At 38.4% G+C, this 27810-nt stretch overlaps 1 protein-coding gene across 1 annotated transcript in view; it reads left to right on the top strand.

Annotated features, from left to right (window-relative positions):
- The window catches only part of HEATR5B (HEAT repeat containing 5B), a 261254-nt gene that overhangs the window by 24600 nt on the left and 208844 nt on the right, over nucleotides 1-27810 (top strand). Inside the window, exons 5-7 of the mRNA XM_053711883.1 lie at nucleotides 13984-14133; nucleotides 20117-20288; nucleotides 23765-23922. Of these exons, the coding sequence (XP_053567858.1) occupies nucleotides 13984-14133; nucleotides 20117-20288; nucleotides 23765-23922 (480 nt within the window). The remainder of the gene's footprint in view (nucleotides 1-13983; nucleotides 14134-20116; nucleotides 20289-23764; nucleotides 23923-27810) is intronic.

Here is a 27810-nt window from a genome sequence, read left to right as displayed (position 1 = left end):
CGATCAGCTCTGTAGTTCCTCTGAAAGTTTGTATTCCACTCATATAAGTCACTTAGGGCTCTTCTGTAATATCAGATGGGACCACAGTTAAAAGAGACTCCACGATGTCATGGCGGGCCATCCTAATGCGTCTCTCCTTAGAACTCTGCTTCGTCACTTTCTGATAAATCACCAACATGAATATTTATATTTTGGAGGTTCCCCGTAATGGATAGTCTCATTTTGAGCAATATAAAAGCCTCAGTCTAGCGTTGTGCCCTGATATTCCTAAGCATTTGTACAGAGAGACATAAACGTGCGGCCATCTCGCTCCCCAGCCGGCTCCGCCCCGTTGTTTTTTTTTCACCTTCCCTCTCCCCCCCTTTTCCCCCCCTCTCTGAGATAAGATAATAATGTTGTTATCACATGGTCAAAAACAGGATGAAAGATTAAATCGAGTCCTTACCCTCTATTTAGGAATCAAAATGTTTTTTTTTTTTTCTTCTTCTTTATATATAATATTTTAAGACAAGAAGGATTCAAAATGGGTAAGGACTTAAAGATAAAATGGTTCTTATGAGGTTATGTTTGTTTAATTGGTTATGTTTCTTCTGGTTTTTTTTTGTCTTGTTTTGTTTGTTTTTTTTCCTCTCCCCTTGTGCTTTTTGGCTATACTATGACAATGTATTTGGGGAAGTTTAATGAGACAATGTAAGAGAAACAAATTTTTGTGTTAACATGCTGAAAATGCAATAAAAATGTATATAAAATTGTATGTTCTATCTAAATCATGAAAGATCATTTTTGGGTTTCATGTCCCTTTAAAAGGGAAATGTTTTCCAATGCTGAGGGACCCCATGGTCCTCATGGCCCTTATTAATTTTATTGAGTTGTTCAAGAATCCTAGTTTTGAGAAATCTGGAAGTTTTGAAATGAGCAGCGGCATTGTAAAATTCTTCATTGTGTGACTTGCAAGGACTTGATGGTACGAGCAGTAGCGCGGATGCTGCTCACTCACTGTGATGTCTGTCTGGACTATGATACATGGGGCCCTTTTTGTGAACAATCATTGGTTTTAGCCTTTCCCCCCCCCTCTGTTTTTGTATCATTTTTATATATTCTTGTTAAAAATTTATGTTTTTTTTTTGTTTGGGATGATTGACATGGAATGCAGATTTTCAAGAACTTGTAATTTACACCATACATCTTCAAGCTTTCAACTGCTCCTAGTAAAATTAGGAGGGCAGTCTAGTCTAAATTGGTATGAATTAAAGCATGATTCAGATAGGACATGCAATTTTAAACAACTTTGCAATTTACTTTTATCATCAAATTTGCTTTACTCACTTGCTCTTCTTTGTTGAAAGCTAAACCTAGGTAGGCTCATATGCTAATTTCTATGTCCTTGCAGGCCACCTTTTACCTCGCTGCATTTTGAAAGTTTTTCACAGCTAGACAGTGTTAGTTAATGTGTGCCATATAGATAACATTGTGCTCACTCCCATGGAGTTATTTATGAGTCAGCACTGATTGGCTAAAATGCAAGTCTGTCAAAAGACAACTGGAAAAAAGGGGGCAGTCTGCAGAGGCTTACATACAAGGTAATCGCAGAGATAAAAAGTGTATTAATATAGTTATGTTGCAAGGGAGCCAGTCTAGCCCAACTGTACCAAGACTACTCTATCTCTAGGACTCAACTCAGAAAAGCCAGAACAGACTCCTTGGTCAGGAAGGTTCAGAATCTCAAAAAACATATTGAAACTTACGAACTAGAACGGGTACAGAGAGGACTTTATCTCTTAAAGCAGAGATACTACCACAAAGGTGACAGAGCAGACCGACTCCTGGCCCACAAACTACAACAGAAAACCTTACTGAATAAGATAGCTTATATCAAACGAGACAGTAAAAATTTTTATTCTCCTAGTGATATAGGAGAAGTCTTTGCAGACTACTACAGCAGTTTATACCAGATATCTGCTGACCCCTGCTCCCACTATAAGCCGGCACACGCCATTCCCGAATTCCTACGCAGACTTCAACTGCCGCAGGTTCCAGAAGATATGAGAGGTCCTCTCACTGCCCTTATCACAGTGGAGGAGATTGAAAAGACGATCAAAAGTCTTAAGACACATAAATCTCCTGGGCCGGATGGCTTCGATGCCATGTTCTATAAAAAATTTATTACCCCGTTATGTCCTCTCCTTGTCCGAGTATTTGGTGAGGCCATGGATGCTGGTAGCTTCCCCCGGGAATTTTTAGAGGCGTCAATCATAACTATACCCAAACCTGGGAAGAGCCCTGATCTCTGCGAGAATTACCGCCCAATATCTCTTATTAATGGAGATGTTAAACTTTACGCAAAAATTTTAGCTTCAAGGCTGAATAAAGCCCTTCCAGGGCTGATCCACCAAGATCAGGTGGGATTTACTCCGGGACGACAAGGCTCAGACAACACCAGGCGCCTGTTGAATATCTTTTCTGAGACAGCAGTACTTAAGATCCCACTGGTTACCCTGTCGTTAGATGCTGAGAAAGCGTTCGACAGGGTCCGGTGGGAATACATGACTGAGGTCCTACGTTCTTTTGGATTCCCCTCTGCATTTATCACAGCAGTAATGGCCCTTTACTCAGGCCCATCCGCCAGAGTCAGAGGAATGGGGTTTGTATCCAGAGCTTTTGAGATAAAGAATGGCACGAGACAGGGGTGTCCCCTGTCGCCACTTCTTTTTGCTCTCATGATGGAACCGCTGGCAACGAAACTTCGAGCATCCCCTTCTATACAACCCCTGGTGTTACATGATATCCCGCAGGTTCTAGCACTATTCGCGGATGACTTGACAATCTTTTTAGCGAATCCTGAGGAGTCGCTCCCTGAATTGTTCAAGATCTTAACTGAGTTTGCTAATCTAACGTACTACAAACTCAACTACACCAAGACTGAAGCCTATGCTATTGGTCTAGATGAAACCTCACTGGAGATCCTAAGGAAAGCATACCCATTTAAATGGTCAACCGAAGGACTGAAACACCTGGGGGTAGTGCTCTCTCATGACCCTAAGCGAATAGTGACTGCAAATTACGGGTCACTACTCAAGGAATTCCAACAAACTGTCTCTGGTTGGAGGGTGCCGGAGGTCTCCTGGACGGGTAGAGTTGCGGCTGTAAAGATGCTCTTACTCCCAAAGCTAATTTATTTCTTTCGGTGCCTCCCGGTGCCTGTCCCGGCATATCTTCTCAACCACTTTCAATCCATCTTAACTAAATACGTGTGGAAGGGACGCCACGTGCGGCTTTCCCTGACCCAACTACAAAAGCCAAAACGATGTGGAGGCCTGTCAATGCCAAACATTACATTATACTATAAGGCTGCTATGCTCTCGCATATCACCGCCTGGGGGGTGAGGGATTGTACTGCAAGATGGTACCAAATAGAACAGGGCTCATTGCCCGCTGGTGTGGACCTAGCAGATCTCATATGGATCCCAGATCACGCAGAAGTACTGAGCGGAATACATTGCCGCACAATCAGGACTTGTCTGAAGCTTTGGAGAGAGCTACGTTCTCTTGACTCAGTGGCCCCGCACCCCTCCCCTATACACTCCATCAAAGCTTTAATGCAGTGCCTCCCCGAATCGCACCCCAGAAAATGGGAAGCCCTAGGGATCGGACTACTCTCAGATCTATATAGGGGAGACGCTCTGGCTATTCCACCCCAAGCTTATCCGATAGACAACTTCCCTAGAGAGTTACAATTTGAATATCTCCGCTTAGTTTCGCTCCTTTTATCCTGGGGATTTCAGAAAACTAACATGAGAGTGCTCACTAATTGGGAAAGGAGGTGGTTGATTGGTAGGCCTCTACGTGGCTCCCTATCGTTCCACTACAAAATCCTTCTTAACTCCCCTCACTTCTTAAAAACCCGGACCACAGAGGACTGGGAGAGAGACTTGGGGGTAGTGATATCAGATGATAAATGGCAGCGTGCTCTCCAGGATGCTAGTGCAGCGGTGCGCTGCTCCAACCTCTTCTAATTATATCTTAAAATCTTGCTTCGGTGGCATTGGGTCCCAACCAGGCTGCACAGAATATACCCCTCCAAATCATCGGACTGTTGGAGAGGATGCGCCCAGCGAGGTACCCACCTACATATCTGGTGGGAATGCCCCAAACTGAACCAATTTTGGACTCAGGTAGCGGGACTCCTTCGGAGACTGGGTCTGGTGGATGATCTCACAGGAGACACGGCGCTTTTTCATCTTGGACTGCGGACCCTCCCGAGGGCATCCCGCCTACTAGGAGTTGCCATCCTTTTAGCAGCAAAACTAGTTATAGCTAGGCAATGGATGAAACAAACTCCGGCTACACTTACCCCAGTCCTTGAGTCCTTGGATTACATTCAAAACATGGAAGAATATGCGTTAAGGGTCGAAGGTCGCTACGATCACTATTGCTCTATATGGTTGACATGGGAAGAGTTTAGGAGACCTGACAAAACCGACGCTCTAGGAGACGAATAGATAGATGGACAACTCTAACCCTGGGTTGTGGACTTGGCGGCCCGGTTACTCCTCCACCTTTCAGGAAATTTTTTTTTTTTTTTTTTTTTTTTTTCTTCTTCTTCTACCTCTTTCCCCTACCACACTGCTTTCCCTACCTCTCCCCTCCCCCACCACCTGACCATGGTTCACGGGAAAATACCCCTTCACTGTAATCATAAATTGACCTTTGATGTTCCCCCCTTCAGAACATAACAAATATCATAATGCTTGACTTAAGATGATGACATCTACCTAACACTTAGTTTCTTCTCTATATGTCCTCTACTGCAAACCTTATCCAGAAAGTTTTTGTCTCCCGATAAGTACCAGTTTACAGGGCCCACATGTGGTCCTAAGGTACACTGTTGACGCTTGCATGTTGTGTTAAATTATAATAAGAAAAGAGGCACTATTAAGGACAATACCATGTTCCCCTTATTGCTTATTGTACTTATGTTTGGTAGAAGGAATTACTGTCATATAATACTGTTTGAGATATTGTCCTTGCTACTGAGATTGTAACTTGTTTTATTTCATTGCCTCAATAAAAATAAAAATTAAAAAAAAAAAAAAAAAATATATAGTTATGTTGGTTATTCAAAACTGGGGAATGGGGTAATAAAGGGGTTATTTGTTTTGTTGAAGAAAGATTCTGGAGTATACTGTTCCTTTAACTTTCAAGGTTCTCTAGCTATGCGGGATAATAAACTTACTGAAAAGAAAACAAGTTGGTTGCACTCAGCTGTTCTTCATATCAAAATAAATGCTTATTGGTAACTTAACGTGTTATGATAAATTGATGTTCCTGTGCTGAATAAACAAATTATGTGGGAGCTGTTTCTATCAGCCAATGCACAATAGAGTCTCTGCACTTAAGTGCACACAGGCACTTCCTGTTATATAGTTTCATCTTAATTTTTACAAATCTTTTATTTAACCTTAATTTTTTTACAGAAAAAAATATTTTGTTATAGCTTCCCTTTCACATGGACGATATAACATTTTTGAGTAATATGTCCCTTCGATAAAACTACGTTGTTTTTTTTTGTTTTTTTTGTAGCTTAAACACTGCAGTATTTAGTGGGTAAATTTACTTTTATATGAATGACAATCAACTAATAGTTTTTTTCTTTTCTTTTCATGGGGCTTTTTAGAAAACAGGAAGATTTTTGGAGCTTATTAAAGGGATATGAAACCCCAATTTGTTTTTTCATGAATAGATAGAGCATACAATTTTAAACAACTTTCCAATTTACTTCTATTATGAAATGTGCTTCATTCTCTTCGTATCCTTTGTTGAAGAAGCAGCAATGCACTACTGGATATTAGCTGAACACATTGGGTGAGACAGTGACAAGAGACATAAATGTGCAACCACTAATCAGCCACTGGCTCTTTGGAGTGCATTGCTGCTCCTGAGCCTACATCGGTATGTTGTTCAACAAAGGATACTAAGAACATTTTTAAAATAAAAGTAATTTGGAAAGTTGTTTTAAATTGCATGCTCTATCTTAATCATTAGTTTTTTTTTTTTTTTAAATATTTTTATTGAGGTAAGACAAGTCCTACATATATACATATTACATGGTCAAGATCATGATACATAGGTTTAAGTCTACAGAATAAAACCGGTACTAATTAAATGACCATTATCAATAGTGAAAAACTCATCTTATTTTGACTTTATAAAGAAAAGAATTGAGAGAGAAAAAAAAGAAAGAAGGATTGTCAGCTGTTGTATGAATCCCGTATTTTCGGGTTTCATCCAGATACCCATCAATAAGTCACGAAACTAGGAAGAAATATTGTCTCATGACAGCAGTTAATTTACCATGTTTGTTGTGTATATAGTCTTTCCAAATAAAGAGTATCTCATGAAAGAGGCCTTTGCATGATATTTTCATATAGGGGTACTCCTCTAATTGTATAGTCCTATGTATGGTGTCGACCCATTGTGCTACAGTAGGGGTTTGGGTTTGTTTCCATAGTTGAGCAATTAAAATGTTAGCACTATTACATGCAATTTGGAGTATGGCTAAGTGTGTTGCTGGGATTTTTTTAGGAGGTTTATTTAAAAGCCAGGTTAACGGGTCCAGGGGTATATCGACTCCCAACAGCTTCTCTGTTTGGGCTATAACACCCTTCCAAAAAGGGATAAGGTTAGAGCACTTCCACCATATGTGACCCATATTTTCCACCTCCCTTTCGCAGCATATATCAGATCTTTGTAGATATAGGGTCTGTAAGCGGTTTGAAGTATAGTACCAACGATGTAATACTTTAAAGTTAATTTCTAGGATCCTAACTGATTAGAGGCTTTCATTGTTCTTTTAAATATTATGTGCCTATCTCTTGGATTATGTTAAGGTTCAGTTCCAATTCCCATTTTTTCATATATTGGTGTTCTGTATCTAATAGAACCTGCTGTAACATGTTATATTAATAATAGATGAGGGTATGCCTAATTGGCTGGTTTGTCATACGCAGTTTTTCAAAGTTAGTTGGGGAGCGCAACAAATTGTTTTTCCCTTTGTGGCTTCGTAGAAATGAATGAGCTTGTAGATAAAAAAAGTTATTAAATATATGTAGATCACTCTCTAGAAGCTCCGATCTCGTATGCATTTTTCCAGCTTCTGATAAGACAAAGAAGGGGAGATTGCCCCGCCTGTCCAATGGGTTTAGTTTAACTATTTCCATTCTCGGAGTAAACTCTGGGTTTCCCAAGAGTGGTGTTAATGGGGAGGGATTAGAGGAGAGTATGGGATATTTTACTAGCAGTCCATTCCACATTTTGTATGTTTCTTCAATGATGTAATTATCTGCTAATGTTGTCTGCCTTTCAGAGTCATCCAGCCAACACATTGAGCCTAGATGATGACACCGGCACATTTGGTGTTCTATCTTGACCCAGATCTTTTCAAAGTAGTTAGTGTTCCAATCTACCACTCGCTGTAAGAAAATCGCTTGTCTATATTTTTCTAAGTCTGGGACTCCCAAACCCCCCAATATTTTAGGAAGGGTCATTCATTTTTTTATTGATCCTGGGATGTTTCCTGTCCCATATATAGTTGTTAATTAGTCTCTGTAGGGAAGCTATATATGAGGATGGAAGGGGAATTGGGACATTCTGTAAAATATACAGAAGTCTAGGTAATATGTTCATGGTTATTATTCCCATTCTTCCTAGCCAGCTAAGGTGTTTAGATCTCCAAGAGCTGAGGTCTGCTATTATGTTCTTTTTAAGAGTGTCGTAAATAAGGGCTATTAGGTCTGAATGTTTGTGAGTCAGGGAAATCCCTAGATATTTAATAGATGTAGATTGCTATCTGAAAGGGCAAATTTGCTTTGTAAGATGTAACTCTTCCTGGTTTAAATTAAGGTTCATAATTTCAGATTTTGAGTGTTTAATTAAGAAATTGTAGATCCCTCTAAAATCGTGTAACTCTCTCACTAATTCTGGGATTGACTGGCTAGGTTTAGACAGGGTAAATAGTATATCATCCACGAAAAGAGAAAGCTTATATACGTCAGTTTGGAGTTTTATACCACTAATATTTTTATTTTCACAGATTTTTATTGCTAAAATTTCTATGGCACACACGAATAACCGGGGATAGGGGGCACCCTTGTCTAGTATCATTTTTTATATAGAAGGGATCAGAAAGAGTACCATTTATTAAAATACGCGTGTTTGGGTTATTATATAGGGCAAAAATTTTCCCTAGAATGCCTTCACCAAACCCGAATTGCTCTAAAGATTGGTGTAAGAACGTCCAATCCACACAGTCAAACACTTTCTCCGCATCTGTGGAGATAAGTACTATTTGAGAGTCGGAGGAAAGTGCATGTTGTATTAGGTGGTGTACGAATTGTATTATCTTTTGCTTCCCTATTTATGATGAAGCCCACTTGATCACCATGTATAAGATGGGGTAGGATGGGGCCTATCCTATTTGCTAATATTTTGGCGAAAACCTTTGAATCTGTATTCAATAGTGAAATTGGTCTATAATTCATTACCTAATCTGTGAATTTTCCTAGTTTGGGCAATAAAACTATTGTGGCCTCTAGAGATTGTTTGTTTCAGGAAGGGATTGTTTTTATCTATTCCATTATACAGATTACATAACTGAGGGGCTATCATGGATTGGAAATTTTTATAGTATAAATTGGTAAAGCCATCTGGGCCTGGCGCTTTACCATTGGGCAAGTGCTTGATGACATTAGTTATTTCCTCAGTTTGAATTGGTTTGTCTAGCTGTTCTTGCTGTTCTTTTGACAGAGTAGGGATCTGAAGGTTATCTAAGTATCTTATGATATGAGATTTAAAGGAATCATCATGTGAGGAAGCTATAGGGTCAGAATCTTTTAGATTGTATAAGCCTTCGAAGTAGTCCCTAAACGCGTTTGCTATAGTTGTGGTGTTAAGCAAGAAATACCCTTTGCATTTTTAATTGACATAATAAAAGATTTATTAGTTCGTCTACGTAGTTTCCTAGCTAGAAATCTTCTGCTCTTATTGTCACTATCAAAGTACATTTGCTTAAGGTGTAAGGCTTTTTGTGTATGTATATATATATATAAGTTCATGTCTTGTCTTTTATTACAAAGTTCTGTTTGTATAAGTTCATCTTCTGGGTGTTGTTTATGTTGGGTTATTAGGGTGGCTATTTGATTTAATGTTTCCTCCAGTCTGGCTCTTTTTTATTTGATTAGCATGCTTTTAAGGCTAATGCATTCACCTCTTAAGCCTCCCAGATAAATCTGCTATCCATATGTGGTGTGTTGTTAAGTTCGAAATATTCAGCTATGGATTTCCCCAGCCTTTCTGCTATCAAAGGATCTTCCAATAAGTGTGGGTCAAATTTCCAATTAAACGTTATTTTAAGGGCATTAGGCCACTTTAAGTTACAACTCATAAAAGAATGATCTGACCAAGTACATGGTAGGATCTTGCTCTTTTATGCATATGAAAAACTGGTGACGTCCATAAATACGTAATCTATCCTGGAGAATAGTTTGTGTGGGGCGGAGTAATATGTATAGTCTTTTATTGATGGGTTAAAGGGACAGTAAACTAAAAAAAAATCTTTCATGATTTAAATAGGGCATGTAATTTTAAACAACTTTCCAATTTACTTGTATTACCGATTTTGTTTTGTTCTTTTGGTATCCTAAGTTGAAAGCTAAATCTAGGAGGTTCATGTGCTAATTTCTTAGACCTTGAAGACTGCCTCTAATCTGAAAGCATTTTGACAGTTTTTCACTAGAGGGCGTTAGTTCATGTGTTTCATATAGATAACATTGAGCTTAGGCACGTGAAGCTCCTAGGAGTCAGCACTGATTGGCTAAAAATGCAAGTCTGTTAAAAGAACTGAAATAAGGGTGAAGTTTGCAGAGGCATAGATACAATGTAATCACAGAGGTAAAAAGTATATTATTATGACTGTTGGTTATGAAAAATTGGGGAATGGATAATAAAGGGATTATCTACCTTTTTTTAAACAACAAAAATTCTGGTGTTTACTGTCCCTTTAAGTGTTCTCCACACATCATGTATAGCTAGGTCTCGCATATTCTGCTTAATCGCGGTTATCCTCTTTGATGGGATAGACGATGAATGTGTAGAACAATCAATATTAGGTTCAAGTGGTACATTAAGGTCTACCCCCTATTATTAAAGAGCCCTTTGCAACCTCAAGCAATCTATTAGTCATTGTTTTGAAATAATGGTGTTGGTGCGTGTTTGGAGCATACATACAAACTAATGTTACCAGCTTACCGTATAGTCTGCCTATGGCTGCTATGAATCTTCCCTCCTTGTCTTTGTGGGTCGCAATCTCCTGGAAAGGTACATTATTTTTAATCAAAATCCCAACTCCATTTGTCTTAGTCAGATTGGAAGAATAAAAACATTGGCCGAATTTAAATTAAAGGTTTATGGTTCTTAGCCCCTTTTAAAATGTGTTTCTTGGAGCATAACTATATCACTTTTGTTCTGTTTAAAATCAAAAAAGGGCTGAAGTTCTCTTCAAGGGAGAGTTTAGGCCTTTGGTATTAATAGAGATTATCCTAACTTGGTTGTTTTGTTTAACTGTCATAAAATAGGACGGGTAAGTGGTGATATCCTATAGTATAGATGGTATATTTGGGAGTTTAATTTGGTTGATATAAACTGTCAAGTAGTGACAATCGTAGAAAGGAAAAGGTAAAGAATAAAAAAGATTTGTCAAAGCGAAAGAAAGAGAACATAAGCAAGTTGTAGAGACAGGGGTTGGGTACCAGAGATTCCTCTGTAGGAATGGGAAGAAAGAGAAGGCTTAGGAGAGCCTTGTATAAGTTTAGGCTGGTGTTAAATTAAGGTCATATATGGTGGATATCAACATAATTAAAGGGACACTGAACCCAAATTTTTTCTTTCATGATTCAGATAGAGCATGCAATTTTAAGCAACTTTCTAATTTACTCCTATTATGATTTTTTTCTTCATTCTCTTGCTATCTTTATTTGAAAAAGAAAGCATCTAAACTTTTTTTTTATTCAGAACTCTGGACAGCAGTTTTTTTATTGGTGGATAAATGTATCCACCAATCAGCAAGGACAACCCAGGTTGTTCACCAAAAATGGGCCGGCATCTAAACTTAGATTCTTGCATTTCAAATAAATATACCAAGAGAATGAAGAAAATTTGATAATAGGAGTAAATTAGAAAGTTGCTTAAAATTTCATGCTCTATCTGAATCACAAAAGAAAAAATTTGGGTTCAGTGTCCCTTTAACTAAGCTATATAACATTGATTAAACTGCATTAACTAGATGTCTTGACTCAACAAGTACATCTTTAAAGGATAGGATAAATTAACATTTAACTAGAGCAACACAACTATTTTGTCCCACCTTATATAAGTGGACTACAGTGTTACGGTCCTCACGCACCTCTGCTAACCACTAATTATGTGATATTCAACATATACCTGAAGGAAAATAAATAATAAACATTTCAAGGTACAACATGTAAAACAAATAGAAATTACAACTCCTCTGAGTTTTAAATAAAGGATATTGGCTGCCCAGTTAAGAGCAGCTGAACTTTGTGAATGCCATCTTTAGTCTCTCTGAAGCTTCATGTAATGGATTCAGTATTATAATCTGATGGAAGATTCATCTGTCTGGGGTTTCTTCTCCTGTGTTGCACTGTGGCCCATTCTGGGCGTGTCTCTTTTGGTCGAGAAGTTGCCCCATATGTAGCCGATATGTTGTCTTGGACTGTTGGGATAGGAAATGTTAGGTTAAGACCTTTAGAAAAAGAGTCCAAGTCACTTAAGGTTCTGTATATCCAAGTTTTGCCTTTGAGGAATACGATAAGACCGAACGGGTAACCCCATCAGTATTTTATGTTGTTTTTCTGCAAAACAGAAGTGATACATTTAGCGTCTTTTCTTTTTTGAAGCGTGAGGGGGCTCATATCTAAGTATGCTTGTAAATCGTGGTCTTGGAATTTAAGATTAGGATTGTCTCTGAAATGTTGCCATATGTTGTCCTTGTCCTTAAAGTTAAGGAACTTTATGATGACATCACGTGGAGGGGCTTGACTCAGAAGGTTTTGCTCTTAGAGCTTTATGAGCTCTATCTAGTGGAATAGAGGATGCGGAGTCCGAAGATCCTGAGAGATGATGGAAGAGTGACTGTAAATAATTTTACAGATCAGTAGGGCCAATTGCCTTAGGTATCCCTCTAATTCTTAAATTATTTCTTCGGCCTCTATTGTCCAAATCTTCAATTTTGGTGTTTAAGTCCTATATCAGGAGGGATTGCTGCTCTTGGTGGTCTGTGATGTCTTTCATGTCTTGTATTGTTACGTCTTGTGTGGTTTCTAAATTATCCATTCTATTACCTATATCTGTTATGTCTTTCCTAAGATCTGAGATCTCGGTTTTGATCAGAACTTTTAGATAGTCTATATCTGTTTTAGAGGGTAATTCGCTCATCTTGAAAAGGATTTGTGATAATTGATCCTGTTGCGATCCTCTCATTGTGCTTTCAAGCGATGGTGTCTTGTCCGTGAGCTTCGAGTGTGGTTATTCTTGATTTAAGCTCTCTTTATCCTGAGAGTGAAAAAAATGCTGAAACTGACCTAGGCGTAGAATTTTGTGGTTTTAGAGATGTATCCTGTTTTGTTTGCCTTCTTGGGGACATTATTGGGTTTATAAATACTAAAACAAGCACCTCAGCGCAATATTCACTTGGGAGCACTAGATGGAGCCCTTGCAATATGTATGCAGGAATTCAAGAAAAATGTGTACCGTACTGCACAGAAGAGGAAGCAGGATTATTTATACATATGTTAGCATGTTGTAGTGTAATACTTTCTCCAGTGTTTATGACTATAATTGATATCAGAGAGATGTTGTTACATTAAAGCATGACCACTGAGTAGTTAGACTTTATTATTTATAGACAATTTAGACCACAACCTTGCATTTTCAGATCTTTTTCCATATGTTATTAAAGAGCAAAAGTAATTTTCTATGAAGTTAAAGCAAGTTCTAGTAGCTTGTAAGTCGACCTTTATGTGCTGTAGGGGTTAAAGAGATGAAGCCCCATGAAGGAAGTATAAACAGCAGCTGTGTATTTTTATAGACAGGGGTTATATGGGTCTACATTGCCTATTATATGCCTCAATTTGCATGTAGGTGGAAGTCTGTAGGATAGGCGTAAATTTAGAGGCTGAAGAGTACAGGTTTAGTGTATTTTCACATTTGGGATACCTGTTCCTGTTGAAACTTAATGCGGCGGTCCGATGGCCGCATGGAGCAGGCAAGATGGCGTCTGCTATCTTATCAGTATGTCGCTTGTTCTGTGAGTTTACAGCCGATCAGAGGCAAGCTGGAGCTAGAAATCGTAGCAACCACGGTCCCCAGCTATTCCGACACTGGTAGATGGCTTTCCCTTGTTCCCAGCTTCGGTTGATGCTGTGGCAGGAGCTCCGGTCCCTCAGAGCAACCTCACTGAGCGGCCATGTCCCAGCGTGGCCAGACTCCGCCCCTCTGAATCATTACAGTTTTATTTTGACTTTACTGTTCCTTTGAGAGAGAGGTAAATGTGAAAACAGAAGTAAATTGAAATATTTTTTTTTTTTTTTTAAATTTCACTTAGAAACATGTTCTAGAGAGATAAGTTAACATTTCTACTACTACTTAAAGGGGCAGTAAAATTAAACTTTCATGATTTGGTTTGTCTTCTTAGTGTCCTTTGTTTAGGAGCAGGCTCAGGAGCAGCAATGCACTACTGGGTCCTAGCTGACCACATCTGGTGAGCCTACCTAGATATTCTCTTCAACAAAGGGTACCAAACGATTTTTAGCTGTTATAGTTTATTGTACTACTTTGTAATATTATTTAATGCTTTAGAATAACAAAGATATTAAACTGTCTTTAACTTGTACCACTGACTTTTGTCTTTAGTCTCAGGGACGTAGTGAAATCCTAATGAGTTTGCAGAAAGTCCTAAATGGTCTTGGAGGGGCAGCATCTTCCAGCCACAAAGATATTTACAAGAATGCTCGGTCTCTTCTGACAGACAAATCTATGGCTGTACGATGTGCTGTAGCTAAGGTAAGTAACTGTAAATGTATTTTACAAGCTCCTAGTATGAATGTAAATGTATGAAGTCTTTTGCTCTCTTCTAACATTCGCAAAATAGTATGCAGTGTTCTAATTTCAAATAGATTGTTATTTCTCCTTTTCATAGTATATATCTGCTTGTCCTTTTTAAATGTTTTTCTACGATTATTTACGGTTCCTTGGTTTTTGGACATTTGATCAAGAATTTCTGACATTGTTTGTTTTTGGGTTTTTTCCCTCTACAAAATTCCTTGATTTTTTTTTTTTTTTTTACAAACATCTATGAAAATAGCCACTTGTAACAAAAAGTTTTGCGACTAGGGGTTTCGGGGGACTTGAACCATAAACCTTTTTTATAGAACACAAATACATCAGCACTTATGCCACCTGACCAGTAAATGTTTTTATACAATTCAGTATATGCTCTTTTAGGTGACATTATTTATGTTAAGAATCTGCACTATGTTTTGAATAATCAGTGTATGTACCACCACTGCACTAACATATCATCTAGTAATGTTCATAGCAAGTTTTCTTTTTCAAAATAATGTATAAAGTAAGAGATGCATAACTTATTTCTGTGCATTAACCTTTAGCATACAAGACTGAAACAGTACCGCTGCACTAATCTGTCTTGCAGTAATCTTTATCTTAGTTTTTATTTTCTTCTTAAAACGGGGAGAGTCCACAGCTGCATTCATTACTTTTGGGAAATACAAAACCTGGCCACCTGGAGGAGGCAAAGACACCCCAGCCAAAGGGTTAAATACCTCCCCCACTTCCCTCATCCCACAGTCATTCTTTGCCTTTCGTCACAGGAGGTTGGCAGAGAAGTGTCAGAAGATTACTGAATAGTCTCTTATGGAGGGTAGTACTCTTCGAGATGGGATAGGAGTTTTAAATAGTCCTGTCAGCCTCTCAGTGAGAGCATGGATGAAAGTTGGAGTCCGGAGATGCAGGGAGAGTCTTTCTGCGAAACCATCCCGACTCATATTAACAGCTCCATACGCAGTCAGCGTTGACGAGTTTCACTGACTGCTTTCTTCACTCAAATCCATGTCAGAAGCAACGCTACTATCTGTCAAACTTGAAGGACCGTGTTACTGTTTAACGGCATAGATTCCAGTAAGATTGTTTCATTTTCCTTTCACTGTGGGAATATAATGTAATGATAGAACACAGAGTCTCAGTGGGACTCCTTTATCTTTATGGAATCTATGGTTAATATCTCATGAGGGGGGTTATTGAACAGTGGGGGACTTTAATAATTTGTTATGTCATTCTGTCTGCTTATGTGTAGTAATGTTGAGGCTCATGGCTTTTACGGAATGTACAGTTTTTTTTTTGAGCTACGCAGCCTCTGAGGATTCTGTGTCCCGTGAGGTGCCTTCCCTGGAATTTTCTGTTCTTACACAGGCAGTTGTCCCAAATACCGCTACCCCTTCTCCGGAAGGAGGTTTATTTCCACCAGATGGTGCTACTCTGTTGTGCATGGCCATACTTTTGGCGTTGGTGAATTTACAGCTTCCTAAGGGCCAGCGAAGAGCTTACCCGTGTCCTCTTAACCTGGTGGTGCCAGGTGAGACGGGTCTTTCCTCTGGGGGAGCGGTTCCCTCTGAGGCTTCAGGGGTACAGCCGTCAGGGTCGGGCCTTCAAATGCCCCGCCAGAGATGAGTTTTCCCTTTTTGATTCAGTCTTACACGCCTGCGTGTACTGCTAAGGCAGGTATTGGAGGCTTTGGAAGATTTCAGTCTTTATTTGCCACCGGATCCTCAGTCTTCTGATTCTGATGGCAAACAGCGTTAGACGAGTGGAGGGATATGGATCCTACTCCTGATTGTCTTTTGTATGTGTATCTAATCCCAGTTCTGAGCTCTTGAGGAATCAGGTCTCTGACAGGCTGGCCCTGTTAGTTTTTCCATTCCTTTTTGGCGTCCACCTGCGGGTGCGGCCAATTTTCTTTTGATCCAGTTAGGATGTTTTTATTTATTTATTTTGGAGCTCGTGGCTGTTGTAGCCTTTCCTTGTTAAGGGAAATTCTTTTTTCTCTGGAATTTTGATGCTAGCGATTTTATGGTCGCTATAGATGTTATTTCCGGAGGAAGTCAAAAGAAAATTTAAAAAAATTCTAAAATGTATCTTAAGACAATGTTTAAGCCTCAGAGCTTATTTGTCTGTTGTTTGTCTGTTTGTTTAGTCTAGCCCTACTAGGGTTTAGAACTTTCAGTTAGCCCTTGAACAGTTTGGTTGTACCTTGGTCAGCTGGCTGGTCCTGGTTTGGGTACTTGTTCTATCAGACATTTTGTATCCTTGACAACAGGCTGATCCTGTTTGGGTACTAAGTTTGCTTACCTCTTTTTACGAGGTTATTTTTCTTGTTTCTACAAGTTATAGGAGGCCCTTCTATCCTAGATTTCAGGCTGGTCCTACGTTATTTCATCTTGGTGGGGCGTCCAATGTTGGTCGTTCTCGATACTAAGTTTTTTTTGTCCCTGCATTGCTTACGTGGTTTGCTGGGATTATGTATTCTGCTATGGCAGTATGTTTGTAGTTCCTGGACAGGAGCTAGAGTCCTCCCTTCCGAGGGGGGAGGATCAGATGACTGCATGGAGATCTCCAGTACCTGGTGTAGGGGGCGATTATTCCCCCCCATTGGTACTCGTAGATTGGATTGTCCGATTTTCAGCCAGTGTTACTATCCTCTTTTTTGAGGATTGCTATGCTTTTCGCTTCCCCTTACCTTTTTGGGGTAGGACTTTTGGTCATCTGGTTGCGGAGACTAGGTTTTTAGGGACCGTTTTTGTCCTTGCAGTCTCCCCTTTTGATCCTATAGTTGGGAATCTGTGGGATTGTTATGCAGTCTCTTTTGCTGTCAACCGATAGGAGTTTTAGGATGCTCGTTCATTCATTAATTCCTTGAGCTGTAGGTTTTTTGAGGGTTGATCCAGACTGGATCTTTCGAGACTGTCATATTATCTCAATCATTGTATTCTGATCTCTTTTGGATCCTTCCTTTGTCTTCAGACTTTGTGGGTGTTACCTTAGAGGCCTTTTGGGGCTGAGTGAACAGCCACTGGGATACATCATGAGAGATCAGAGTACAGGACCCCATGGGTGTATGGCATGCATCAGCTTTGGTGCACTTTTCATTTCCAACTAACTTTGTGGCTGTTCTGCAAGGTTTTTGGTCTGGATTAGGCACTTGGTTTTGGAGGTCCGGTTTTTTAACCTAGTCCTCGTCCGGCGTTTAGTAGCAGGCTTGTTGTTCTTGGTCCTGGGGAAATCTCCTTGTTCCTACTGGGGCGGTTCTTTTTCTCTCTTCTGGAGAAATGGAGGATGTTTTTCCTGGGAATTTCTTTACTGGAATATTCCTGGGTTTCTTCATTTTCCTTCAATTTAGAAGAATCTGGTCTACTGTGCCTATCCGGTTGGCTCCTCCTGACTCTAGGAGTTCAGTGGGTTGAGGGTTTCTCTTGTCTATAGTGTTACCCTTCCTTCGGGTCTGAGGGGTAATAAGTTAGTCTCTCTGAGTGTCGGTGCCTCCTTCCTGCTTCTTTTCCTTAGGAACTCGTGGTTGGAGATTCATTATCTGATCTCTGAGCCTTGGCGATGCTGGGATTTTTTAATGTCTTTTGTCCTTGGGACATTGTCGGTCACTTTTGTGATAGGACTGTTCGATCAGAATAGGGGTCAGGAATTCTGACTGCTCTGTTTGGGCATCGACCATGTATCTTGTCTCCGAAAGGATCCTTACTTAGCTTGGGAGGCCTTGCATTTGGTTCAGAAACCATCCCTTAGCGGGTAGTTGGTTCTTCCTTATTGGTCAGGGTGTTGTCCTCCCTTACCCCGTTTTCTAGTAGGTGGGAAGTTCGTCCGCCCTGCTTTCTGAGTTTTTTTCTCTTGTTCCTTTCCAGGAAGGTCCTGGTGCAAGTTTGCTAGCTACTCGGTTGGCTAGTTACTATGGTTTGACGTTTCATCTGACTGCCTAGCCGATGGAAACCTGTGGCTTTCGTTTGTGGTGTAAACGGATGTTACTATTCCATTCCTGTTCTGCTCCTGAGGTTTTTTTCTCACTGACAGGTGTTCAGTTTCTCTGTGCTAGTTAGCTGTTTATGTTAAGGTAGTGTTGTTCTACCTTTTTGTCCTTCCGGGACTTCGGTTCTGGTAAAGGCTTTACTTTGGTTCCTTTCGGATCCATGTAGGAGGTGATCTGGAATTTTTACTTTCTTTGATCTCCTCCGTCAGTAGCATTATTTCTACGCGACTTTGTCCTCTTGCAGCCTGGTTTCTCTCTCTGTTTTGTCCTTGAATCTTTGGGGATTGTTTCTGGAGGTTCCTTTGGACCTTCTTATCTGATTCTTCCCTTCTTTTAGTTAGGGAGAATGTGGTGTCGGAGTTTTTCTTGTTTCCCTTGCCATTATTCATGGAGAGGTTTATTTCTTTGTGTGCTTCTAGAGAGTGGCACTTTGTCTCCTCAGAGGCTTTTGTGCTCAGTGGCATCAAGAATTTAGAGTGATCTTTAAATGGGATCCTTATGGTTCTAATTTATGGGCAATTACCTTGTCCTCTTTCCATATGTTTGTTCTTCCTGCTTCTGTTGAAGTAGTTTTTTTTTATCGGGAATCCGGGTTGTGTCATATTGTGGTGCCATCAGAATGGGCTGCCTTTTTGTTCCCGTCCGTTTGCATTCAGTGTCCTGAATGTAATGAATGCAGCTGTGGACTCTCCCCGTTTTAAGAAGAAAAACTTAAATTATGCTTACCGATAAAAAAAATTTCTTCTGTACGGGGAGAGTCCACAGCTCCTCGCCCGTTTTTTTTCTGTGGGCGGCCTTTAAGTTATTTTTTCTCCGTTCTTTTGGTACCTTTTTTCACCCTGATATTTCTCCTACTGTTCCTTGTTCCCTTGGCAGAATAAGTGGGGGGAAGGTATTTATGCCTTTGGCTGGGGTGTCTTTGCCGCCTTCTGGTGGCCAGATTATGTATTTCCCAAAAGTAATGAGTGCAGCTGTGGACTCTCCCCGTACAGAAGAAAAGAAAATTATCGGTAAGCATAATTTTAAGTTTTTCTATAGCAGAATAGATACAAATGAAATGTGCTTATAAACCACTTATCTATGCAAATTATTTTATGTAGCGATCTGTTTGCTCTTACATCACGAATAAAAAGCAATTTTAACCTTTGATTAGATCTAACAGTTCTAAATATTCTGCAATCCTTATTTTTAAAGTTTATAAATACTATTTACGTAGGGCTATATGTAATTGTTTTATATTTGACTTTGACAAAAATATCCCTGGGAGTACTGCTTAGTTTTATTTTCTTTACACAAACCACCTAAGTCTATCACTAAAACACAATTCACGCAAAACTATTCTACCATTTTAGTATAGACAGAAAATTATCATTCTCCCAAATGGTGTAACAGAAAAATCGCCATTTTTAATCCATTCATTCCAGGCTGTGCAGTAAATGCCAGACTGAACAGTTATACTAAAAACAGTTTCAAATGTCTCTATAAACATTTGAAAAATAAGGCTTAGACAGCAGTGTTCTTTTCAACTTAAAGGGACATAAAAGTGCAAAAAGAAATGTCTTTAATGTGCTACAGCATTTTATTATTGCAATACTAGTTGCATATAACAACTTTTAGCTCCTGCAAAAGGGTTAAACACATAGTTAAATTTAACTCTAAGGCTGCAATGTAATATGGGGAGCTGGCTGACCACATCTGGTGTGCCAATGACAAGAGGCATATAGGTTCGTTTTTCATAAAGGATACCTCCACGATGAACTAATTTGATAAATTGAAAATTAATTTCAAAATGGCATGCTTTGTCTGAACCATGAAAGTTTAAATGTTACGTGCATGTCCCTTTTTTAAGCTATGAATTTTTATACACACATATACATACATTTTAAGTACATATAATATGTGTATGCGCAGCTTATTAATATAAGCATTTCCCCGCAGTGTCTTCTAGAGCTACAGAGTGAAGCTGTGTTTATGTGGACAACTGAACTGGAAAATGTTGCAACACTTTGTTTCAAGTCCTTAGAAGGCTCCAACTATGGAGTGAGGGTTTCGGTTTCTAAGCTTCTTGGAACAGTTATGGCCACTGCACTTTTGCCAAAACAGGCAACAGGTAAGAAAACTCAACCACTCAGTAGCAGAACAATCTAGGTGGTAACCAATCTCCAGGAATCGGACCTAAACAAGGGCCTATCTGCATTCATACAGCTTTCTGTCAACCTTTAAATGTGTTTCCTAAACGGCAAATTTAAAAGCATATGCACATTTGGTTCAAACACCGACTCTGCTATTTGGTTCAAGCATCTTGTAGCATATGGGTGATTCTTAAAGAGTTTTTAAACAATAATTGATTGCTGTAAATTGTTAGAGCAAGTCATTTTTTGTATTTCTGACCTTAGCTTACTATGTATTAGACCATGCAGTGTGGTTGCTTCCTCTGTCAACCACAAGCATTGTAGCTCCCAAGAAGTAAACCACCAATGATGGACAGGTACGTGCATCTGCTGCTCTTGATTGACTCACTGGATGTGTTCTGCTCTGGAGCTGCAAGCAACCACCTCTTTGTGGGGGTCAAACACATAGGGCTTGATTCCATTGAGGTGGTAAAGATTGGAAACTGGTGGTAACATACAAATTCTCCATAGAATTTATTGGAGATAAATATTTTTACCACCAGTTTCCAAACTTTGCCACCTCAATTGGAAACTAGCCCTATGTGTTTGACCCTCACAAAGAGGTGGTTGCTTGCAGCTCCAGAGCAAAACACATCCATTGAGTATAGGTGAGGGTGTGGGTGGCGCCTGTGGGCTATCTGTTTAATGGGTATCCTTACTGAAGTAGGAATATATTACTAATCGTTCAATCTGAATTATTCTAACATAAAATTAGTACTGAGAGCTCTAGTTGTCATCATACATGTGTGTCACTGATAAGTAACCAATCAAAACATCTTGTGTTCATAAAAAACAATAAAATATTTTTATAGCACAATTTTAAAAACAATATTACTGACACCGGTGTCAAATGTTAACACTTGATAAGCATAGTACGTAGCAATACCAATTACAAACAAATGTTGTAACTAAATAGGACAAACTTGCAATGTTTCAAAGCAGTTCTTCTATCCTAAATGTCCGTTTCTAAACACAAACCGGGAGCAGTTATTACAAATAATTAGAAGACTTTTGCTCTTCTGTAGCTTGATACCCAATTGTAACAGACTCAATTTTAAAAGACTCATTCTCATACGATGGCAGTCTGTGTAAATAGCAAATCCTTAAGTATGGAGTTTTTCGGTATATAATTAAGTCCTGCAACAATCGGAGAAGTAGCTGTTACAATGTCAATATACGTGGAATTGAATGTATTAGACCACAGAATGTAAATGGGTTTTGCAGTGATTGTGTAGTACTCACTATTTCTTCTGCGTCCTCCGCCAGTCTGCACGCTCCTGTGCTCAGACGATACGTGTTTGTAGTGACCAATCGTTGACAATTTCTTAGAGTGCGCACTCTTTTGAATATACTTGTATATCTTCAAACTCCTATTGCTCCGTTCTTGAAAGTATTTTCAATGCTGCGGTTATGGGAGTCAATACAGGATCTCAGTTCAGGAGCTGTGAAAAAAATAGATCGTCTATGCGTTTCAGCTGCTCAGAGCCTTGGAGCGGTAGGAGTTTGAAGATATACAAGTATATTCAAAAAAGTGCGCACTCTAAGAAATAGTCAACGATTGGTCACTACAAACATGTATAGTTTGAGCACAGGAGCGTGCAGACTGGCGGAGGACGCAGAAGAAATAGTGAGTACTACACAATCACTGCAAAACCCATTTTCGACCTAAAAGGTGCAACACTCACAAACAGGTGTTCCTCAGATACAACAACAATCTGTGGTCTAATACATTCAATACCACGTATATTGACATTGTAACAGCTACTTCTCTGATTGTTGCAGGACTTAATTATATACCGAAAAACTCTATACTTAAGGATTTGCTATTTACACAGACTGCCATCGTATTAGAAATTGGGTATTAAGCTACAGAAAAGCAAAAGTCTTCTAATTATTTTGTAATAACTGCTCCCGGTTTGTGTTTAGAAACGGACATTTAGGATAGAAGAACTGCTTTGAAACATTGCAAGTTTGTCCTATTTAGTTGCAACACTTCTTTGTAATTGGTATTGCTACGTACTATGCTTATCAAGTGTTAACATTTGACACCGGTGTCAGTAATATTGTTTTTAAAATTGTGCTATAAAAATATTTTATTGTTTTTTATGAACACAAGATGTTTTGATTGGTTACTTATCAGTGACACACATGTATGATGACAAGTGTTAACATTTGACACCAGTGTCAGTAATATTGTTTTTAAAATTGTGCTATTAAAATATTTTATTGTTTTTTTATGAACACAAGATGTTTTGATTGGTTACTTATCAGTGACACACATGTATGACAACAACTAGAGCTCTCAGTACTAATTGTATGTTAGAATAATTCAGATTGAACGATTAGTAATATATTCCTACTTCAGTAAGGCTACCCATTAAATAGATAGCCCACAGGCGCCACCCACACCCTCACCTATACTGAATTTTCATTTGGATCGTACTCTGTGAGAAGTATGATCAGTGGGTAGGCAGTTATTCTGTTTATGTTCATGAGCAACACATCTTTCTTTAAACACATCCATTGAGTCAATCAAAAGCAGCCAAACACGTACCCGCCAATCACCGGTGGTTTCCTTCTTGGGAGGTGCAATACTTGTGGCACATAGAGGATTCAACCACACTGCACGGTTTAGTAAATAGTAAGCTAAGGTCAGTAATGTAAAAATGAAATGTTCTTAAAAAGTCCCTTCAGAAGTTTTCAATCAGTTGGGCATCCAGTGGCTGCTGATTTATACGGACACCTTTACTATTTATGAAGCTCATTTATAGAACTTTAAATGATTGAAAAAGGAATAAATGTACAGATCAGACTTTTTTTGTGTTGAGCATTCATTAAATGTTTCTTTTATTCTACACAATGCAAAGGCTATAATTGTAATTGTATTTTTAATCAATAGTGTATCCGACACCTAGGTTAGTAGAACTTCCATTTTATTTGGTAATGTTAAAAAAAAATCCACATTAATAGTACTGTCCACAGCAGCCATGCAAACAATTATAGCGTTTTGGAGTTTGCTTATTAACAAGCAAACGGTGATACCTTGTAATAAATCACAATAGAATAGTGAAAAATAATAAAACAAAAATGCGATTTAATGCACTCAAAATAGGATTTAAAGTACCAGGTTGGTCTTGCAGATGTCCTTAAATGAAAGAGAAAACACAATAGTGAAGTTTTTTATTTTTTTATTTAAGGACATCTGCAAGATCCCCTTGGGACTTTATTTCCTATTTTGAGTGCTTTATCTCACATTTTCATATGCTTTAGAAGCACATGAGATAAGTGTGTGAACCAGTAATTAGGTGTAATGCTAGTGCCGTTATTTGACCACTAATAATAATTGAAACATGGTTTCCATATTAGAATGCCTCTGACTTGTATATAAATATGTATTTTTTTAATTCTTTAAAAGTGATGCGTCAGAATGTGAAGAAGGCCACACTGGAAGAGGTGTTGGAGTTATTGGCCACAGGATTTCTTCGAGGAGGTTCCGGTTTCCTTAAGAGTGGAGGGGAAATGTTAAAAGGTGGAGGATCTATTAGTAGAGAAGTGAGAGTTGGTGTCACACAGGTTAGTTCTGGAATTTGGCAGAATATCTGTGGTACAAATTGTATCTTAAAGGGACATTAAACCCATAGCATACATTAGCTACATATTGTACAAAAATGTTTTTAAAATCATATAACACGGTTTGGTCAGCACAATTTTTTTTCAAGGTTTTGCAAATCAAGACTAGTTCAGAGACATTCTTGGCCTGGCGGAATCCATGTCTCTAGTCTACTTTTGATGTGACGAGTTAGAAACAGAAAAAACTTAGCTTGTGATCAAAGGCAACCAATCACTGTGCAGAATTTTGAACACTCCCATACATAATTATGATGTCTCTGTGAAAGGAAGTAAAACAAGCACACTGTTTTTTTTGTTGTTTTTTTTAAGAGGCTAAATGTTTTCCCTCTGTTAACTATTATCCCCTATATATTACTCTAGTTATGTTTTTCTGAATATAATTTCTGCTTTCAGTTAATCCACTGGTTAATCTGGTACTGCTCCTTCTCTTTAACATCCTGTATGGATTTAACACGCACGTAATCATTTAAAGAGACACAAAAACTTTATTTTGTGATTTAGACAGAGCATTCATTTTTAAACAACTTTCCAATATATTTCAATGATCCAATTAGCTTGGTATCCTTTATTGAGGGGAGGGGATCAATGCACTACTGGGAGCTAGATATGCAGCCACCAATTAGCAGCTAACACGCAGTGGAGCATTGCTGCTCTTGAGTCTACCTAGGTATGCTTTTCAACAAAGGATACCAAGAGAACAGAGCAAATGAGATAACTTTATACACTCCAGCAGGTAAAATGTATCATTGGGGGGAAAAAATACACTGTCCCTTTAATTTCAACCCTGCAGCTGTAGTATAAATTATGTCCTCTTTATGCCCCTTTATCAGCAACATAACCACATGAAACCACCAGGCCAGATGTGTAAACCCTATATACTTTTTATATCCTTGATATGCACCTTTGAGCACATTTTATGTATATTTTATATGTCAACTTCAGAACCCAGACCAGCAGTCTCTTTGTCTGTAACAGTCCCACATCAGATCCTGACAGATATTTTCAAACAACACACATTTTGTTTGGTACCTGCCCATTTCAGACCCCAGATCAGAAGGAGCTTTCTGTAACCTCTTTGTGAGTGACGTGCCTTCATTAGACCTCAGACCAGCAGTTCTTTAGCCATCTATAGTCCCACATCAGAGCCCAGAAAGATATAAGCCTCCTGAACACCCTGTTAGTTACACATCAGACCTCTGGTAAGATGTATGCCTTCTGAACCTCTTTGTATGGCAGAAGTAATCTACATGCCCATGTTAGACACCATGATTAGATGTATGCCCCTTAAACCATTTGTCAGCTACAAACATTAGACACCAGGCCATGGAATTCTACTGCACCTTTTGTCAGCTATATGCACATACTCGCATCATATTTATGTCCCTGCAGCCGTTTGTTAGAAGCATACCCACCCACAGACCTCTGACAGATATGTCTATACGGGGCCCGTTTATGTCAGATGAGTATTCCCTGAACCCTCATACTTGCTTGTGTTGTACATTCCCATTCTACAGCTACCCACTTGCCTCCCATAGTGATTTACAGCAACTTGCAGGGAATTGAGGATTCAAAGCAATTGGCAAGAAGTGGCAGAGATAAAATAGGACATACGACAGTAGCTAATGCTACTTTGCCATCTTCCTTTCCACAATCTGGAATCTGTAGGCCAGGTTCTTATATACAGGCCATGGTTTGTACATACCTGACATATACTTATATACTATTATGAACTGTAAATGTTCTTGCTTTTTCTGGGCTTTTAGAGTAAATTACATCCAAGTCAAGTCTCCATTGCAGGTAAAGGGTCTAAGATGAACCATATGGGGAGAGAAAATTATACACTCACTTTGTTTTGAATACCTAAATATTTGACCAGTTCTACTATTGTTATCCTCTGAATTTCTTTAATGCATCAATTTGTGTTTCTCTGCAATGTGCAAGATAGGGTATCTGCATTACAACTAGTGGGGCCTTTGCCACACAGGAGATACAGAAATGCTGATAGAAGGGGAAAAAAACCAGCAGAAAAGAATGTAATGTTTCTAAACAAATCATTTTCACCATAGAAAAAATGCATGGGTAAAATACACATTCACTGGCATCTTCCTACAAGCCACAGAATACCACTTTTGGGTGCTGTCCTCCTTGCTGTTCTCAGATCCGGTCTATTAAAGTGACTGCAATGGCATTACAGTTGCCTGTCAGTCTGGAGGCTGGCATGATCTCTCTGATTTAGCTTCTACTATGCTTTAGGAAAATATTCAAAATCATGTCAGGACAAATCCTGGAAGCCACAGCTTTTACAATTGTAGGCCAGTCCCCTAAGCTTTTGGATTTTTTTTGCAAATCCTTATATAAAATCATACACCAGTATTCTAAAATTTGATTGGATAGCTCCTAAGTTTTAAACAAATTTAGTGATCTCTATTCTAATATTCTGATATTTATGAATATATGAAACTAACATGCCTTCCTACAGAAGCATATCTGTGCCATAGTTTCAAAAACACACATACTATATCCTGCTTTTATTTATGTACAGGTACAAATTCTCAAATTCGGAATGCCAAAATCCAGATTTATTCTGAAATCCATAAGTTTTAATTAATATGTTTTTTTGAAAAATGAAATTATCAAAAATTATTTTTTCCCCACTTGAAAGTTATAATCTACTCTTTCAGTGTCTTTGGTTTGATTTTAAATTCTAAATTGCAAATAATAGTCTATATTTACAAACAAACAAATATTTACAAACAATTACCTTTCTTATTACAGTACTATGCTAATTTTCTGGGGGTACTATTTATACAAAACCAGTGTTCTCCACAAATTTTGCAAGCCTTGTGGCATTATAAAGTAGCTGGGGGGGCAGTATAATAATTTCTAATATTAGATAATTTTCTGCTATCCAAAGCGCAAATTAATTTAATAATTTAACATAAATGTATTTATTGATCATTTGTGCAGTAATTTTTTTTTTTTTTTAATATTAGCTCATTTTAGCTTTAATGGATACTAAACCCAAATGTTTTCTTTCATGATTTGGATAGAGCATGCAATTTTAAGCAGCTTTTGAATTTACTTCTAGTATCAATGTTTCTTCGTTCTCTTGCTATCTTTATTAGAAAAAGCAGGAATAAAAGCTTTTGGAACTGGCCAATTTTAGGTTGAGAACCTGGGTTACGCATGCTGATTGGATAGTTAAATGCAGGAACCAATCAGCAAGCCCTATCCAGTGTACTGAACAAAAAATAGGCCGACTCCAAAGCTTTTATTTCTGCCTTTTCAAATAAAGATAGCAAGAGAACAAAGAAAATTTGATAATAAGAGTAAATTAGAAAGTTACTTAAATTTGCATGCTCTATCTGAATCATGAAAAAAATTGGGTTTACTATCCCTTTAACATTGGCTAAACTTTTAGCTGGGTGGTGCACCTGCTAAAAAGGTCCTGGGGAGAACCGTGAAAACTGTTAAAAATGATATGAAACTACCTTAATGTTTCATATATAAGCTGTATTATGACATATAAGTATTGCCTAAATGACATGACATTTTTTGTTGTTGTTGTGTTTTTTTTGTTTTTTTTTTTTGTTTCAAAAGGCTTTATTGAAAAATGTATAAACGATACATACAATGAAAAATACAGATAGTTTCATATGTAACAGATCTCTGTTATTTTATAAACTTTAAACAGTGACAGTTTCTCCTTTGTATTGGTTATATACAGTAGGTTGCTAACAGAGCTTGGTATAGGATTTACAGATCATTGTACGTACATCTTTAAACTGCATAAGTTATTATATGAATAAGTGGTGGAGCTTAATGTGAAAC

The sequence above is a fragment of the Bombina bombina genome, chromosome 4 (genome assembly GCF_027579735.1).
Source record: "Bombina bombina isolate aBomBom1 chromosome 4, aBomBom1.pri, whole genome shotgun sequence".
NCBI classification, from domain to species: Eukaryota; Metazoa; Chordata; class Amphibia; order Anura; family Bombinatoridae; genus Bombina; species Bombina bombina.
This window is presented reverse-complemented; position numbering and strand designations above follow the sequence as displayed.